The 19,683-nt window shown below is 40.0% G+C and overlaps 1 protein-coding gene across 3 annotated transcripts; it reads left to right on the forward strand.

The window, feature by feature from the left end:
- Positions 1 to 2,177: 2,177 nt before the first annotated feature.
- Positions 2,178 to 19,240, forward strand: LOC107465604 (transcription factor UNE12). 3 transcript variants are annotated; one of them, XM_016084578.3, is made up of 7 exons: positions 2,178 to 3,083; positions 3,977 to 4,105; positions 17,759 to 17,887; positions 18,034 to 18,099; positions 18,180 to 18,245; positions 18,641 to 18,718; positions 18,818 to 19,240. In XM_016084578.3, the coding sequence occupies exons 1-7, from the start codon at positions 2,676 to 2,678 to the stop codon at positions 19,052 to 19,054; spliced, it is 1,113 nt and encodes a 370-aa protein (XP_015940064.1). In that variant the 5' UTR covers positions 2,178 to 2,675; the 3' UTR covers positions 19,055 to 19,240. The 3 variants fall into 3 exon arrangements, 2 of the variants coding, with proteins under 2 accessions (XP_015940064.1, XP_015940066.1); XM_016084580.3 differs by having other exon boundaries at positions 2,181 to 3,083; positions 18,821 to 19,240; XR_008002538.1 differs by lacking the exons at positions 2,178 to 3,083; positions 3,977 to 4,105; positions 18,034 to 18,099; ... (1 more) ...; positions 18,641 to 18,718; positions 18,818 to 19,240 and adding an exon at positions 10,075 to 13,502 and having other exon boundaries at positions 17,759 to 17,872.
- The last annotated feature ends 443 nt before the right edge of the window (positions 19,241 to 19,683 follow it).

A 19,683-nucleotide genomic window follows, 5' to 3' on the forward strand; every position in this document is an offset into this window, starting at 1 on the left:
ATAATGAAAATTCATTTTCTTAATTAAAGTTTCGTTTAGTATTCACAAAGGCTCAATATTAAATATAGATAATATAAAATAACAAGGTTTAAAGGTAAGTAACCCCTGAGCTTTTAGTACGATCATGAGGTGCTAAAAGTTAGGGTGTTACATGAACAGGGAGTTCTGGTCGTCCTCCTTCTTTATCCTGTCTTCTGTTTCTCGAGTCGTCTGACCTATCGGCCAGGTATCTATTCAGTCAGCCTTCTCTAGCCAACTTTTCTATGACATTTTTTAAGTCATAACATTCATTAGTGGAATGTCTATGGAGTTTATGATACTCGTAATATTCAGCCCGACTTCCAGCTTTCTTGTGCTTAATCGGACGAGGAGGTGGAAGTTTCTCCGTTTGGCATATCTCTCTATAAAAATCTACCAGAAAAACCCTTAGAGGAGTGTAGTTGTGGTATTTTCAGAGATTCTCTATAATTTGCTCCTCCTTCTTCTTGGGCTCTCTTTCCTTTTTCCGGGGGGTAACAGGGCAGGTTTATGCATGGAAAGGGTTCCCTAAGTCGGAAATTTTTTTCCATGTTGATATATTTCTCTACCCTTTATTGAACTTCATTAAAAAAAATTGGGTATCATTTGGATATTGACTGGGAGAATGGTCCCTTTTTGAGTCCATTGACTAGGCCCATGATCACATTTTCAGTGGGAAGATTTTGGATTTCCAGGCAGGCCTTGTTAAACCCTTCCATATAGTCGCGAAGAGTCTCGCCGACTTCTTGCTCAACTCCCAACAAGTTCGGGGCATGCTTGGTTTTATTCTTTTGAATAGAGAAGGTCGTCAAAGCTGATTATTAACCTAGGTAGCAAGTTATCAAACCACTTCATAGTCGCCTTTGTCAAAGAAGTCGGGAAGGCTTTATAACGGGTGGTATCAGAGGCGTCGGCCAGGTACATTCTGTTTTTAAAGTTGTTGAGGTGATGGCTTGGGTTAGATGTGCCGTCATAGAGGTCTATGTCAGGTGATTTGAAATTTCTGGAAACTTTAGCCCTTATGATCTCTTCCGTGAATGGGTCTTCTCTACCTAAGGGGCTTTCTTCTTGATCTATTCGATTACTCCTGTTCTGAAGATCGGCTTCCAGCTTCTGGAGCTTGTCTTCTAGCTCCTTTCGTCGTCTCACCTCTCTTCGCAACTCCCGTTTTGCTTTTCATTGTCGTTCAGTCTCGTGTTCGAGCTGTTGCAGTCGATTCTCCTGGCCATGAACCAGGTCCAGGATCTCGGTGGTATGAAAGCGGTCTTCATCCTCGGGTTGGTGGATTTTAGAATGGATCCTCCTTGTATGAGGATGTCTCGAAGTTCCTTCCCCGTGAGGCCCTTAGGTGTTTTGTGGTAGAGTAGGAGGCACGAAGGCCTGGCCTTCTGGCTGAGCTTCTTACTCAGATTTAGATGTCGTGTGGCCGTCTTCATGCTCATGGTCTGCTATTTGTCAGAGAGAGAATTTCAAGTCTCCGGCAAACGGTGCCAATGTTTCGAGGGTTACCTAAAACGTTGATTTGGGTTTGAATGTGAGGTCCAAATCCGTTCGTATGGCAGTGTCCGATCTCTTTGGTGCCGAGGTGTCGCTTGTCCGAGTTCCTCGTGAGGAGGTGAGGGATGGTACCTACAACAAACTCCGATGTTTAACGCAAGGGTTTTAAGTAGGTTTTTGGTAGATTAGAACGTATATTATATTTGTGGAGTGCCAATGTATTTATAATAGAGTTGATAACTACCTTTATTGGAGTAATTCCATCTTTTCTTATGTTTGATCATTTCCTTTATCTTGGGAGTTTCTTGGAATCTATCTTTTAAGAAAGATAGAGATAGTAAGAGAGATTTCTAGAAATAATTACCTGTCTTAGGTAGAAAAAACTAAGCCTCCTTATGTCGATGTCTGACCTTTTTAAAATGGTCGGATTTATTATAAAGACCATTTTTTTAGTGATCCTTTTTGTCTTATTGGACTTAACTTTTATTTGTTGGATATGATAAATATATATTAAAAATAAATTAAATTATATATATATATATATATTTATATCAAATAGATCTCTTCCATTCAAAATTAATTTGGATGCTAATAAAATAGAAATAGTGAGCGCGTGCGTGCACGAAAGAAAGACTTCACCCCAGTTACCTTTGAGCAACACTCTCTCTCTCTCTCTCTCTCTTTAAAGGCCACAGCGCACTCAACCATACCATTCTCTCCATCCTCTCATCACACCAAAAACCGTCACAACTATTACCAAAAGCTGATAATCAAAAACGAAAAATCCTCAAACTTTGAACCCCGTTGCCACCACCACCAACACACGACTCTCCTTTTATGTCTTCTTTCTCTTTCATTTTCAACTCTTCTTAAATTTCACACAGTGACACCACAACAAACATAACTGATAACCCAAACAACTTCATTGGGAACTGCGAAGTAGTGGAATTCCATTTCGGTTCACCCAAAACAACACGACATAATAACTTTTAAACCTTCCTTATTTTCCGCTCTTCGTGCTTCTCAAAACACAAAAAATGTGCCCATAACGACGCTTCTTTGATTCGTTTCTTCAACTAACAATCTGTTGAAACTTTCCCATATATATAAAAGAGTGAGTTTGCTGGTTTTGCTTTCGGCTTTAAGAGAAAGAGATCATCATGGCTGGTAACAATAATAACGGGTCGGAAGGTTTGGGCGACGATTTCTTCGAACAGATCTTGGCGGTTCCAAGTGAGTATGGCGGCGGTGGCGGTAGAACATTAGTGGGGTCCATGCCAATGGTGCTTCAGTTGGGGTCCACAGTATCAAGGACTACTGTTCCGGATGGCTTAAGAATGGGGATGCCTTTGGGTTTGAATTTGGAGCAAACTGGTTTCCTTAGACGCTTTCCTGAACAAGTTTCTGATGTTGAGGCTGCCATTAACAACAACCACCACCACCAACAACAATACCTTCGTCTTAGTAACAATACCAACAACAACAATAATAATAATAATAATAATAATAATAATAATAATAATAATAATAGCTCTCCATCTTCCTCTTCTACTGCTGGAATCACTACTGTAAGTATCTATGTTATATTCTTCTCTATGTATATCTTCGTTTTAACCAATTTAAATACATTAAGTTAAATTGTCAATTAACTTAAAATGTAAAAAGTAAAACGGAGTATAATTAAGTTGTATATTCCTTTCATGTTTTGTTATACAAAATACGAAATCTCAGCTACCAAAACAGTCATTAATAAGTATTTGTGTACAAAAGGATGTTAGTTGTTTAATTTGTTTAATTTATTTTTAATACATGTTTTATATTTTAATATGTATTATAATAAGTGACTGATTTTTTGTATATATATTATAGTTGTTTGGTATATCTTTTCATCGTTGTAATTGAATCTAAAATGGAACGAGGGATATATGGCATGTTATGTTGTTGGTGGTGCTATATGCATTAATTTGGATATATGGTTGAGTGGAAATGACTACAAGATTAGAATTCCAAACTATCTATCTGATTAACTTGCTGAAATGCCTACAAGCAAGGGATTACTTTATCATAGGCAGAAAAAGAAAAAAGAGAGTCTCTCTGATCTTCTGGTTTATTTTGATTTGGATCTCCATAATTTGATTTGTTACCTTTAATTTGCACATGCATTTAGATAGACATAGATATATGTGTAATTTCAATTGGTCTAGCAAAGCAGCTAGCCATGCAACGATGATAATATTATTGTTGCCAAGATCATTTTTGGGAGGTAAGAAGCTAACTAAGTTGGTTGGGGTGTGAGCAACTAATAATTATGCATGAATGTAGAGGACAAGAATTGGAGAAACTCAAGCATCGCACAAGAATATGAAATATTATACTTGATCTTGGTTTGGTTTCTATGTTTTGTTTTGTTTTCATTTGGATGTAATGGTTTATGGTTTGTCTTGTGTTGTGTGTATGGTAGGATCGGGATTCGATGCACATGAGAGGTTTGTTTCCAGCGTTTGGACAGTTGCAAAATACTCCCCCCCTTCCTCCTCCTACTCAGCCACCTCTTCGCCCCACTCTTCCATCTCCTCTCCACCACCACCAGGTATCTCATCTATTACTATTAACTGAAAATATAACTATTTTTATTTATTAAATTTACATAAATATAATTTAACTTGAGTTTTCACTTTTTATTGTTATTATTATCATTATTTGAAAATAAAATTAATGTAACTCAGTTACTTTCAACTTTGATTTATATGCCTTTTACATTACTAATTTTTATAACCCCATTATTGTTATTAAATAATAGATGTTCTAATATTTCTTTACAACTATATATACAAATACACTAAATAAATTAAACTATGCATATGATTATATGTATATTTATAAATAAATACATAGTACTTAATTTGTTGACTAATTTTAATACATAAATAATATTTTTTTATCATTTTTAATTTTTTATGTCCAAATTTATTCTCTTGGACATGTGTTTTAGACTTTTAGTAACGAAATTATTCCTTAACAGAAACATAAATGATAAATTTTAAAAGATTAACAAAAAATCTTATTTGTACATTTTAAATTTTTTCAAAAATAGATCACACAATTTAAAGTTTAAAATATAAACTAAAATAATGTTACATATTAGTACAATTTATTATTTTTTATTAATAATTAATTAATAATATTTAAAAATGTTAGTTAAAGTTATAATATTAGACTGCTGTACCAAAAATGTTAGGATCTTAACTATAATTATCGTCTAAAATAAATTAATATTGTTGGACCTTAAGTTTTTTTCTATAAATACAAAATATATATATTTTACTTTTTTCTAGTTATTATTATTATTATTATTTTATATTTATTTTATTTTATAATTTTTTTAATGAGGGGTAGTTTGGTAATAAGATAATTATGCTTTAATTATACCCATCTGCCCAATGGGCCACTTTTGTTCACTCAATAATTACCTTAAACCTATACGACGACAAGTTATTAAAATACATTAACCTTAAAGTTGGATGACTTTACAATGCATATAAAGATGAGATGAGATGCCTCTGCATATATGTGTGTGTTTCTTTTCTATTATTAAGTCCTTCATCCGTGGCCATTCATTCTTTTCTTTACTATATATAAATAAATAAATAACTACATAGAATACTCAACAATTATTTTACTCCCTGATATCATTATATTTAATGAAAGGTTATTATGCGTGCCTTTCCCTTCAACTTTTTTATTTATTAACTATGAAAATCTCACGGTTGGGTTTTGAGGCTTCCATTACAATTTGAACCTTCTCTGGCTCTGCTTTGGATGCGTTTATATTTATGTTCAACCGTTTCAATCTCTCAAGAGCAATATTCGCATTCTCTGAATAATTGCCTTTTCTCTCTTTCATTCACTCTTATATCAAAAATAAAAATGAATATTCGGGAATTAGGATTTTGTTTTGCATACAGTCGATCAAATTTTATACTTATTATTATTAGTATTTAGTACTATTTTTTACAGAAAAATATTAGAAACAAACACTATTCTACAATCAAAGACTGATGAGTACTTACCAGTACTACTTTAGTTGAAATACCGGATTTGTCCCCCCTTTCCACCAAACGCGTTTTCTTTTTTCCATTTATAAATTATTACAAAAATAAAATAATATACAGGCATGCCCCTATGTTCAATCTCAGGGCCAATTATGGGACGATTTAGATAGCGCGTGGGTCACATATTTGAATATTTCTATTTCGTATAGGAGCTTGTCATTTTGTCAGTGGAATTAGCATGTGCACATTTTGAAATTCTCAAGCTCCATCTTCATCTTAATTGTGGGAACCTAACTTAAATTCAGCAATTTTTTTAAATGAAAATTAATGAAAACATTTATGTTTTAAATTAATAGCTTTAATACACTAATTAATATAAAATCCTTAATAAATACCCAATTCCTTTTAATAAATACACGTATGTTTACTCCTAAACTTGGATACGATATCTATTAAGCTTAATTATAAAGTACAGATATTTCGTTAAATTACTGTGTTTATGTATCAGATATAAATATTTGTCTATTGTATTCAACCGTATTTTATTAAAAAAATAAAAAAAATTTTGCCGAATATATTTAAACACACCTAAATAGCATCACGTGTTAATATATCTAACGTTATTCTTAATATATATTCTTAAAACGAGTTTAGAAATAATATATATTATTATTTATTAAAACAAAAAATATTTTAAATACTTTATATAATTTAAATAAAACATTAAAAATAGTTAAAAAATTATTTTATATTTTAATATCAATAAAATATCAAAATATCATTATAATTTATCTAAAAAATACTTTATATTTTATATATATGTCGTGTCTACATGTCTTATAAAATTTTAAAATTTATGCATATTTGTCTGTTGTATTTAACCGTATTTTAATAAAAAAATAAAAAAATTTCGCCGAATATATTTAAACACACCTAAATAGCATTACGTGTTAATATATCTAGCGTTATTCTTAATATATATTCTTAAAACGAGTTTAGAAATAATATATATTATTATTTATTAAAACAAAAAATATTTTAAATACTTTATATAATTTAAATAAAACATTAAAAATAGTTAAAAATTATTTTATATTTTAATATCAATAAAATATCAAAATATCATTATAATTTATCTAAAAAATGCTTTATATTTTATATATATGTCGTGTCTACATGTCTTATGAAATTTTAAAATTTATGCATCCGCGTGTTCCGTATCGTATCCTGTATCCATGTCAGTATCCATGTACCATAGCAACTTAATAAAATATAAGTAGCATTCGTTTATATAAATATAAAATAATTTTATCCTGATAATTAATTCTATAATGTGATATCAATAAATTAATTATTTTTAAATTTATTAATTAAAAATTATCTAAATATATAAATTTAACTAATTTAAATTAATCGAATAATTAACTCACTCAAAATACTTTAAGTGTCTGAATTTTGATTCTTTATCTTATGCATGTCAAAATTCAATAACTATTGACAAACCCTTAAAACTCTACAATATCATTGTCAAATATCTTAATAACCACACTTTTTTCTAAATTAAATTGTGTATAACACTAACTCGTTTATGAAATCCACAGTCCAAAGGGATGTTGATGTGTCCTAACTGCTAATGCAATGAATTTGTATTCATGTTAATTGTAATTGTGCATGAATACGAAACATCTAGAATCTGTTTTGCTTGCACTTAATGAGTAATGAGTTGTCTACTTGTTGGCCCTAACAAGTTCTATTTATATATGTAGTGACTTAAGGGCAACGCCAAACATGTACTATGGCCAAGTCCTTGTTAGCTTTTTAGGGAATTGGTTCTATCTGCGCAAAGCATGGCATTTCTTAAAAAAGAATTCTCCTTTTACATAGAATGAGAATGTCACATTAAATGACAAACTAATCAGAGGTTTTTGGAACATAAAATATTGTAATTAATTAGTGTGCTTCTCTCTTATTTGGAGAGTAATAAGTGTCCTGTACATATGAAAAGAATAATCCTTTGCAATTGATAGTTGCTACTAGACTTCTTAGTTTCATTGAAAATTCAGAATATACAGCACAATATTAATTCTGGTCGTGCTACTCTATTATTGTGTAGGCTGCATTTCGAAGAATAGAGTGAGTCATTGTTACGGAACCAGCCTGCGGATCCCTGATCCAAAGTAAAACCCCGAACCCAGCTATTCGGGTCCGGACCATCGAAACCTTCTAAAAGGTCCGGGACCGACCCATTAGAACTCCCAATCAACTTTCGAATTCGAACGTCTCCCTTATCTTAGCCAGAGAAGATAAGATACGATAGCTACCTTCGCCTATAAATAGAGGACCTAGGTCCTTCCAAATATTCATTCATTCCTCACACCTTTTACCTCTCAGATCCATTCTGACTTGAGCGTCAGAGTGTCTTTGCAGGTACCTCCCCCCATCGCTCCAATCAAGTAATCCGGCTTCCGCCTCGACCCGCTAGTTTCCGATCCATCCCTCAACCCGTACCGGAGGCATCCAGTACATTAGCGCCGTCTGTGGGGAACTTACGCCGGTTTAGTCGGAATGGCGGACGAACCCGAAGAGCATTCCATAAGTCGCCAAGATAACTCCCGAACACGAAACCCTACTCCTGAAAACCAAGAAGCCATACTTCAAGGAAGGATAGCAAACACCGTCCATAACAAAGAAAACAACCCCGCCAAGACTCGGAATCCCGGGAATCCGGAAGACAAGTCAGCGCAAATAATCCGAGAACTCTGCCACAGAGTACAGGAACTTGAAGGTCGGGTTGCCAACAAAGAAAGGCACAACGCCGAACACGGAAGTCACGCAACCTCCAGATCCAGGTCCCGCCACGGCAGATCGCCAGAACGGCGACACGCCAAAAGGCATGATAGAAGCACCTCACGTAACAGATCTCCAGAACGAAGACACAGCAAAAGATACGACCGCAGCATATCTCGCGATCCCGCCCACACGGACGATGACCGACGATACGGAGAAACCAAACGCACAAGAAACGACCATGTGATAATGGGAGCCACCCCCTTCACAGAAAGAATTTTGAAAGCAAAGCTCCCCAAAGGATTTGATAAACCCACGGACATGAAATACGACGGAACCAAAGACCTCCAGGAACACTTAACAGCATTCGAAGCCAGAATGAACCTAGAAGGCACCACCGATGCCGTCCGATGCAGAGCCTTCCTGATGACCTTGTCCGGACCAGCGATCAAATGGTTCAATGCCCTCCCCAACGAATCCATAATCGGCATTCGCGACATATCACGAAGGTTCATGGCCCAATTCACCACCAGAATTACCAAGGCCAAACACCCCATCAGCCTATTAGGGGTCACACAAAGGCACGACGAATCCACAAGGAAGTATCTCGACCGATTCAACGACGAATGCCTAACAATCGACGGGCTCACAGACTCGGTCGCAAGACTCTGCCTTACGAACGGACTCATGAATGAAGACTTCCGCAAACACCTTACCACCAAACCAGTATGGTCCATGCACGAGATCCAAAACATTGCCAAAGATTATATAAACAATGAAGAGGTCAGCCAGGTCGTCGCCGCCAACAAACGGCAACACAACAACGCCCAACACGGCAACCCGACTCCTCGGCACAACCCACCCAGAGAAGGCCTAAGGGAACACCCTAAACCAACAAACACAAACCGACCACTCAGGATCGGCAAATTCTCTAATTACACACCCCTAATGGCCCCAATTACCGAGATATACCACCAGATAGCAGATCGAGGCATCATCCCAAAAGCCCGGCAACTCAAAGAAAGAACAGGCAGCAACAAAGCCCTCTACTGCGACTACCACCGAGGTTACGGGCACAGGACACAAGACTGTTTCGACCTCAAAGACGCCCTCGAACAAGCCATAAGAGACGGAAAGCTCCCAGAGTTCGCCAAAATCATCAAAGAACCAAGACGCACAGAAAGGGACAGGTCAGTTGAAAGAGAAGGACGCAACCCGAGAACACAAAAATAACCTCCCAAGGAAAGTCTAGAAGACGACCCAACCATAATAGTAAACGTTATCACAGGCAAAGACATACCAGGCAAATCAAAATCGACGCTAAAAAAGGACCTCAAGGTCTTGGCCGTCAGAAATCAAGCCCCATCTACCACTCCCGACAAAACGATAAAATTTCTACCCAAGGACTGCCAACACGGCACCTCTGCCGAAGATGCACCTTTCGTCATCTCGGCAAGAATCGGAACGGGACTAGTTTGAAGGATACTGGTGGACACCGGTGCAGACTTCAACATCCTCTTCCGAGGAGCCTTCGACAAGCTCGGGCTCCACAACGAAAATCTCCAAACACATTGCAATGGCGTTACAGGACTTGCGGACAATTTCCTCAAACCGGACAGCTCCATCACCCTACCCCTCACCATAGGGACAGGCAACCAAAGGAAGACAATTCTGTCCGAATTTGTGGTCCTAAAAGATTCCACCGCCTACAACGTCATCCTCGGAAGGAAAATGATCAATGACTTCTCCGCCATCATTTTTACCAAATATCTCCTTATGAAATTCATAGCGGACGACGGCTCCATAGCCACTATTCACGGAGACCGCGAGGTCGTAGCAGAATGTGACAACACCAGTCTAGCTTTACGAAAGAAGTCTCGCAACGCGGCTGGGATATTCCTAGCCGACTTGGACGCCCGACAAGATGGCCAACCCAGACCAGAACCAGAAGGCGACATGGAAAAACTACAAATAGGACGAACCAAAGACGAATACACTTTCATCAACAGGAACCTCCCATACGACCTTAAAGAAAACCTTTCTCAATTTTTGAAACAAAATAGAGACCTATTCGCTTTCACACCAGCCGACATGCCCGGGATAGACCCCGACCTAATGTCCCACCGACTAGCCGTAGATCCCAAAGCCAAACCCGTGGCACAAAGAAGACGAAAAATGTCCCAGGACCGGGCAGCCGAGGTCAGGAGACAAGTAAAGGCCCTACTCGAGGCAAACTTCATCAGAGAACTACCATACACGATGTGGTTGGCAAATGTCGTATTAGTAAAGAAGTCCAACGGGAAATGGCAAATGTGCGTCGATTATACAGACCTTAACAAAGCTTGTCCAAAAGACGCCTTCCCCCTACCCAACATCGATGGATTGGTAGACGCCGCATCCGGCCATCGATACCCCAGCTTCATGGATGCATACTCCGGCTATAATCAAATACCGATGCACCGATCCGACGAGAAAAAAACAGCGTTTATCACCCCCGACGGAACATACTGCTACACGGTCATGCCTTTCGGCCTAAAGAACGCCAGAGCAACCTACCAAAGGCTCGTCAATAAGATATTTCAAAATCTGTCCGGAACCAAATTAGAAGTCTACATATATGACATGCTCGCCAAAACCGAATCCGGTGAACAACTCATCAGTGACCTCAGGCTCATAATGAACACCCTACGAAAGCATCGAATGCGACTCAACCCGACAAAATGCGTCTTCGGAATGGAGGCAGGAAAATTCCTCGGCTTCATGATCACGCAACGCGGAGACGAAGCTAACCCAGAGAAATGTCGTGCCATCCTCGACATGACAAGCCCAAAAAACCTCAACGACATCCAAAAGCTCGCCGGCCGGCTCACAGCGTTATCCCGCTTCCTCGGAGCATCGGCACAAAAAGCAATTTTCTTTTTCAAACTGATGAAGAAAGGAGCCCCCTTCAAATGGGAAGCAGAATGCGAAGAAGCCTTCCAACACTTCAAAAGAGTCCTAGCGGAACCACCAATTCTCGCCAAACCCCAAACAGGGGAGACCCTCTACCTATACCTCTCCATAACGGAAGAGGCACTCGCAGCAGAACTCATCCGCAAAAACGAGCAGAAAGAACAAAAACCCATATACTTCATAAGCAAGGTCCTACAAGATGCAGAGACCCGCTACTCACGTCTAGAAAAACTTGCTTTCGCGCTCCTCACGGCCTCCCAGCGCTTACGAAAATACTTCCAGGCCCATCCCGTGACGGTCCGGACCGACCAAGTGGTCAAACAGGTACTACAAAAGCCAGACCTAGCAGGAAGAATGCTAGCATGGTCCATCGAGCTGTCCCAATTCCAAATCAAGTTTGAACCCCGAAACGCAATCAAAGCACAAGCCATGGCCGACTTCATCGCCAAAATAACTCTGGGAAATTCCACTCCCGAGTCATGGAAGCTGCACGTCGATGGCTCGTCAAACGTCACCTCCGGACGTGCCGGGGTCATACTCAAAAGCCAAAACGGGGTCGTAATCGAACAGTCAGTACGATATGAATTCCCAGTTTCTATTAATCAAGCAGAATATGAGGCCCTCCTGGCAGGCCTAGTCCTAGCCAAGGACATCGGAGCAAAAATCCTAGAAGTAAGCACCGATTCACAGGTATTTAGCTCCCAAATCAACAGAGACTACCAAACACGAGACCCTTTACTCCAACAATACCTCGCCAAGGTGAACGAACTGAAAGAAGGGTTCAATCACATCACCATACGGCACGTTCCCAAAGAACGAAATACCAGAGCAGATCTCCTCTCCAAGCTAGCCAACACCAAACCAGGACACGGCAACAAATCGCTAATTCAGGAAGTCATTAAATCACCGTCCATATCCACAACAGCTAACGCTTGCCTGACACTCTCTGGCCAAGGATCATGGACATACCCTATCCTACAATACCTCCTCGATGGAACACTACCTGAAGACCCCAAAGAGGAGAAACGGACAAAAAGAGAAGTCGCTAACTACGTGGTTGTCGCAGGGCAACTATACAAACTCGGACTCTCGCAACCCCTCTTCAAATGCGTCGAACCCGGAGACACGGAGTACATACTCCGCGAAATCCACGAAGGTTGTTGTGGCCACCAAATCGGAGGTAAAACCCTCGCCCAAAAAGTTATTCGAGCCGGCTACTTCTGGCCCACGGTTATCCGGGACTCCATGCAGTTAGCAAAAAACTGCGATAAATGCCAAAAGCACGCCAACATCCACCAGGCCGCCCCGCACCAGCTCAGCATCATATCGGGAGAGCGGCCATTCGGCACCTGGGGAATCGACCTTGTCGAACCCCTTCCTACGGCACCCGGCTAACTCTGATATCTTATCGTCGCCATAGATTACTACACTAAGTGGATCGAGGCCGAGCCCCTGGCCTCCATCATGGCAACCCAATGCTAAAAATTCCTTTGGCGACAGATCATCACTCGATTCGGAATCTCCGAGATTGTTATCTCGGACAACGGAATCTAATTTGCTGACAAAAAGTTCAAAGAATTCCTAGATGGACTACGTATATCCCACCGTTTCAGCTCGGTAGAACACCTCCAAACAAATGGACAGGTGGAATCCGCAAACAAAATAATCGTCAAAGGACTCAAGAAACGGCTCGTCGAAGCCAAAGGACTATGGGCCGACGAACTCGGTTCGGTCCTATGGTTATACCGAACAACACCCCAAACGACCACAGGGGAGACACCTTTCTGATTAACATACGGTATAGAGGCCGTCATCCCAGTGGAGATAGGAGACCTAAGCCCCAGAAAAACGGTCGGAGGGAACGACGAGGAAGCGGAACGCGACCTCATTGACGAAGAAAGAAGTATAGCTCATATCAGAGAACTGGCCCTAAAACAAAGAATCAGCTTTAAGGTACAACCACGGCGTCATCAAACGAGAATTTGCACCCGACGACCTCGTCCTATGACGAAATGACATCGGAGCCCCGACCCTAGGGGAAGGGAAACTCACCCCCAATTGGGAAGGACCATACAGAATCAAAGCCACCATCGGAAGGGGAGCATACAAACTCGAACAACTCAACGACGACGAAGTCCCGAGAACATGGAACGCCGCCAACTTACGATGCTACTACACTTAGACCGACCTCCTTAGGTCATCCCTTATCTTTCTAATGTTTTTTAGATTTTACTCATTTTCCTTCTCTATCACACTACATTTATTTTCCCTTTTTAGAAAATTTTAATCACGGGTACTCTTTCCTGCTAGAAACGGAGGGTTTTAACGAGGCCCAAAAAATTCCATTGTGTTTTTTCCCTTTTCTTTTCCCCCAAAACGGAATAGAAACACGGCCGCAACACCGAGAACTGATCATCCTCGGGGCCTAACAAATGGATATCCCTAAAATACTAATGGCCTACCAAAGGTCCTAAAGTCACAATGGCTTAAAACACATAACGGCTCAAAATAAAACAGAAAAGCCCAAACGACCACACGAGTCATCAATAGCAAAATATAAACGGCCACAATGGCACAAACCGAAGTTCAAAACATACCAAGTATACGGCCCACGGCCAACCAAATATCCATAATAAACAAAACAAACCAAAATAACAAGGTACAGTAAAAGCTACTCGAGGTCTACAATTCGGCCATCACGGACGGTCTTGAAAGCCCCCATCACAGACACATCCACACCCGGGGCCAACACCAAAGCCTGAGCCCTCATCGTTTCCTCGGTAGCCGCAATCGCACCCTTCGCATCAGCCAATAACTCCGCCTTCTCCTTTTTTAGAGCAGCAACTTCGGCCTTTAAATCCTCCACCTCACAAAGAAGCACAGTAGCCTGAGAACCCGCATCGGAAGCCCGTTGCCGCTCCACACTCAGCTGCAAAAGAAACGAAGTCTTAACCTCAAAAGACGAAGGATCTCCGCCCCGGCCTCCTCGGAAGACTTCACCGCCTTCTCCCTCGCTACCTCGGTAGATTCAAGCTGCTCTTTCAACTTGGTCACATAAGCTTGGGAGTGACGAAGCTTCTTATCCAACAAACCGACCTGAGCCATCACGGGCTCGGCCTTTCGAACAATAACGACAGACCGGAGAAGGGCGCGATACACCGACTTGGCTTGAAAAGAGACATCACACTCACCAAAAAATGGCTCAGTGCCAGGCATCAAGTACTGATCTATGAACCCCAAAGCATCAAAACGTCGGTCCATCACAGTGGGAACAGCACCCTCTTCCCCTAAGGTCTCACTACTAGGCTCCTCAGGCCTCTTTCTCTTCCAAGAAGCCTCAGCAGCCGAAACCACAACGACCTCCTCCTCTGGTGAATTCACGGGACAAGAAGGAACCTGGGTACCAACCCTAACCCCAGCCGAAACCACTTCCTGAGAAACAGCTTGGGAACCCACAGCAGGATTAGAGACAGGGGTAGCAGGAGATGCCGACGACCCCTCCTCCTGATCCATCGCAGTCTTCAACCTCGCCAGAGAAGTCAAACCACCAGCCATCTCAATTGAAAGAAACAAAAAAAATACAAGTTACAAAGCCAGAAAGAAGACACAAGGAAAAACAAAATGATAAAAACACACCAATATACGTCCGACAAGCCACAGGGTCCCCCATGACGTCCCGAGGATTCAACGGACGATCCCCAAACAAATGCCAAGGAACACTAGCGACGTCCTTATCCTCCGGAGACAAACCATCATACGTGACCTTGGTCAAGACCAACGGCCCGGCACCAAAATTCCAGTAAGTCAGAAACCGACGCTCGCCTTCTAACGTCAACCAAAAAGGACGATGCCCCTGAACGGGGCGCACTTTAAAGTATTCTCTCTTAAAACCGTGGAAAGAATCTTTAAACAAACCGAATATACGATGATGAGGCTGAGCCCGGAAAGACATATATCATTTCTTATGCTTTCCTTCCTTAGTCGAAAGAGTACATAAGAAAAGAAAAAGGAAAATAGGCACGGAAACCGGAAAGTCGAGATATTGACACACAAGCTCAAAGGACCGAACAGCCGCCCAACTGTTCGGATGAAGCTGCGACGGTGCCACGGAACACCGACTCAGCAACTCCTGAACAAACGGGGTAAAGGGGAGGCGCACACCGAGTCGAGTAAACATCGATTCGTAAACCCACATCCAGTTCGGCACGGTCGGCGAATTGAGATTCAGATAACAAACCCGCTCGTCCTCATCAGGGAGGACAAGCTCATACTACCGCTCCACATCACCACCACCACACACCGCCCCTTGATCACGGAGCCTTTGGAGATTGGCCTCCGTCATCCGCGACGGAACACCCCACACATCGCTAGTCACCCAAGCATAGCGAGCGGGGACGCCCTTGGAAGGGGCTATCAGAGTACCCACACCCTCGCTCCTCCGCCGATGCATACCTAAAACAGGGAGGAGCACCACCATCAGCCTACTAACCCTACGCAGAAGCAGAAAAAGACAACCAAAAACCAACCCACTACCTACTATCAAACACGGCGGTGCTCAACCCCTCCAAAATGCAAAATACCACCATCACCCAAAAACACAGCACAAATAACACAGACAGCAGTAACAACGCATGGCAAAAAACAGAGCAACAAGACACCATCAAATAGAAAAAGAAAAGAAGAAACAGGAGGATACTAACCTGACAATGCAAAAAACAAGAAAAAATGCTGCAGTAGGGAAGCAGAAATCCAACCACGAGGAAACACCAGAACACAGCAGAGAGAAGGAGAATCTTCTTCAGAGGAAAGAACAAAAGAAAAATGAGAATAAACGAGGGAAGTAAGAAGGAAAGCCAAAACAGTTTCAAAAGGGGGCAGAAAGACGCAAATAACCCTGGACAACAAAAAGGCGTGTAGGGGCAATAAAGGAAAGACACCGAAAAAACGTCCCCTCGCAATAAATGACCCTCTTGGAAAAAGAAACCAATAAAGCACGCCTCGAAAAATGCAACAGGCGCATTGGACATAGAAGAGTCGCGTCAGACCAAAACAGCCAGGCGAATCTTCGGCATAACCATAAAAACCGGGGCCGGCACACCGACCCCCCTCAAAAGAATCAAACGACCACCCGAGAGGGACGGAAGGCCCCTAGGCCAAGACCGCATCTCACGACGACAAACCGACCTAGCTCACGATCAAAATCGCATCTCCCAGCGACAGACCAACCTCACTCGCTCTCCCGCTGCGGGGACAACTGTTACGGATCCAGCTCACGGATCCCTGACCCAAAGTAAAACCCCGAACCCGGCTACCCGGGTCCGGACCATCGAAACCCTCTAGAAGGCCCGGGACTTGTCCATTAGAACTCCCAACCAACTTTCGAATTCGAACGTCTCCCTTATCTTAGCCAGAGAAGATAAGATACGATAGCTACCTTCGCCTATAAATAGAGGACCTAGGTCCCTCCAGGTATTCATTCATTCCTCACACCTTGTACCTCTCAGATCCATTCTGACTTGAGCGTCGGAGTGTCTTTGCAGGTACCTCCCCCCATCGCTCCAGTCAAGTAATCCGGCTTCTGCCTCGACCCGCTAGTTCCCGATCCATCCCTCAACCCGTACCGGAGGCATCCAGTACAGTCATGATTGTGATTAATGAGAAAACCAGAGGTGTAGTATTAAATTTAAAAGATATGAATAAATGTGTGCAGTAGTATTAAAATTTAAAAGATATGAATAAATGTCTACTTAATTATTTATACAATTTGAAATCATTTATGTTTTAACGAAAACTAACTTGAGTTGGTTGAGTGATCGATTTACTTGTTTCTTTAAGCAAGTGTTTAGAGATTCGAATCTCATCTTATGACAGACTCTTAAATAGAATTCAGATCCACAACGAATTAATTATTAGCCTATCGTATTAGAAAATATTATAAAAAAAAAAAAACAAAAAAAATCTATATTTTTAAGAACTGTTTTGAAATTGTATTTAGCTTGCCTTTTAGAGTAATCTAATTGAAATCGTTGATAATTTTCTTTTTTTTTATCCCTCAAAAATATCAATGCTTCAAGGTAACATTTGCACATAAGCACATTACTTTATGTTTCCAAAAAGAAAAAAGTTTTAGAAGCTAATATTATAAAACCTACATTATTGCTAATATTTAATATAAGAAAAAATATCTAAAATTTTTAAAAATAAGAATACTTAAAACTCAATTAAAAAAATATCTGGTACAAATTCATATCATTTTTAATGAGCTTCATATTAGACTTGTTTGACAATTTGTTATAATATTGACCGAAATTAATTGATATAGTATTGATTTTCTAGTATTACTCAAGAAGAAATAACAAAAAAGATATTGCTAATTTTAGTGATGAAATGCTCTAACTATTTATGGTATAAAATTGTGGTGTTACTAACGAAGGAGGAGGTTGGCATTGCAGGCATTTCAGAGGCAGCAAGCCCCAAATCCAGTGTCTGTAACTGCTCTGCCACAACAACCACCGGGGATACGCCCTCGAGTGCGAGCAAGAAGAGGCCAAGCTACCGATCCTCACAGTATTGCTGAGAGGGTATGTGGCTTTTCTTTTAATTCTCGTTCGATTTTTTTTTTATCTGTTATTGTAACTTTTTGTACATCTTTAAATTATATTTGAAGAAAAGGCAACCGAGAACATAATAAGGTGCATGTTGTCATGTTTACTCATATGTGATGCAGTTACGTCGTGAGAGGATTGCTGAAAGAATGAAGGCATTGCAGGAATTAGTTCCCAGCATCAATAAGGTATTCTATGCTTTGGTATTACGAATTTCAACTTCAATATCTTTTGTTTGCTTAGATATTGTGAATCTATGTTGTTGTAGACGGACAGAGCAGCCATGCTTGATGAAATTGTGGATTATGTCAAGTTTCTAAGGCTCCAAGTTAAGGTATGAAAATCTTTCATTAATTATGTATGTCCTAAGTCCTAATACAATTTTTATATTTTCTACTTTTCTAAATGATAGAGACAAATTAAAACAGTTTTCTAATATTTATCTTTACAACCTAAAGATATTTGGTCTCATTTATCTACTATCTATGCACATTGTGTATATTTCACAAGGCTCCACACACATGATTTGATGACCTTGAGCACTATAATTACTACTTTTTTAAGTAGTAGTTACAATGTCATTCATGGATTGACATTATTATCTCGTGTGTCTTCTTCCCATTTGTGCAATGAGGTCTCAATCGAATTAGGGATATTGTGGGCTACTATAATAATAATAACTTTTCAAACGTGGTACATGGTTTTCACCAATCATGTGCGTTGATACAGGTATTGAGCATGAGTAGACTAGGTGGGGCTGGCGCTGTTGCCCAGCTTGTGGCTGATGTTCCTCTATCTGCTGTCGAGGTGATCATCCTTTTAATTTTCAACATTTGAAAAATCAAAATGCTACTCTTTTTCTTTTTCGTATTATTTTCATTGTGTATGTTAACAATGTGTATACAGCAGGGTGAGGAAATAGAAGGTGGAGGGAACAACGAGCAAGCATGGGAGAAATGGTCAAATGATGGAACAGAGCAACAAGTTGCAAAGTTAATGGAAGAAGATGTTGGAGCTGCCATGCAATTCCTTCAGTCCAAGGCACTTTGCATTATGCCTATTTCTCTTGCCTCAGCCATTTTCCGTATGCCTCCTTCAGAACCATCATCACTCATCAAGCCTGAATCTAACTCCCATTCATAGATACTCCAAACATCGTATTTTATTTTGTTCTAATATACCATCCATTATTCATCATTCAGTATAGCTTTATTAGATCAATCTAAAATACATGTTGTGTACACAATTAACACTTATCTATATATCGTTGTATTTGGTAGTTGAGTATGATACAAATAGAGACAAATAATTACAAAATTATGCTTCAAATTAGGGAATTATAAGATCAATATATGTTTGTGTATTTTCTGCCTTTTTTAAAAAAATTTGAAATTACACACAATTTTATTTCTTTAATTTGTCTCTATGTTTTTGTGTACGCCTCAACTATCAAACTACAATCTACATGCACTAGCTATATGTGACAAAGGCACCATACGATGAATTTGATCAACACAATTCTCCACCTTAAGATAATTTGGTCCCAATCTTTTTGTGTTTTCTTTTATTTTTTTTTTCAACAACCTTTATGAACCACGACAAAGGAGGGGGTGGGAGGTGTTCTACTTTCTTGCATACTTTACAAATTGTGATTGGATGGAGAAGGATCTGGGTCGGTTCAGCTATTCTTTTTAATTTTAATTTAAGAGTCTTAGTTTTGTTTTTTTTTTTTTTTTGGAATTTTTACGATAAATCTCTGTTTAGAAGGTCAA

This window comes from Arachis duranensis, chromosome 9, assembly GCF_000817695.3.
Source record: "Arachis duranensis cultivar V14167 chromosome 9, aradu.V14167.gnm2.J7QH, whole genome shotgun sequence".
NCBI lineage: Eukaryota > Viridiplantae > Streptophyta > Magnoliopsida > Fabales > Fabaceae > Arachis > Arachis duranensis.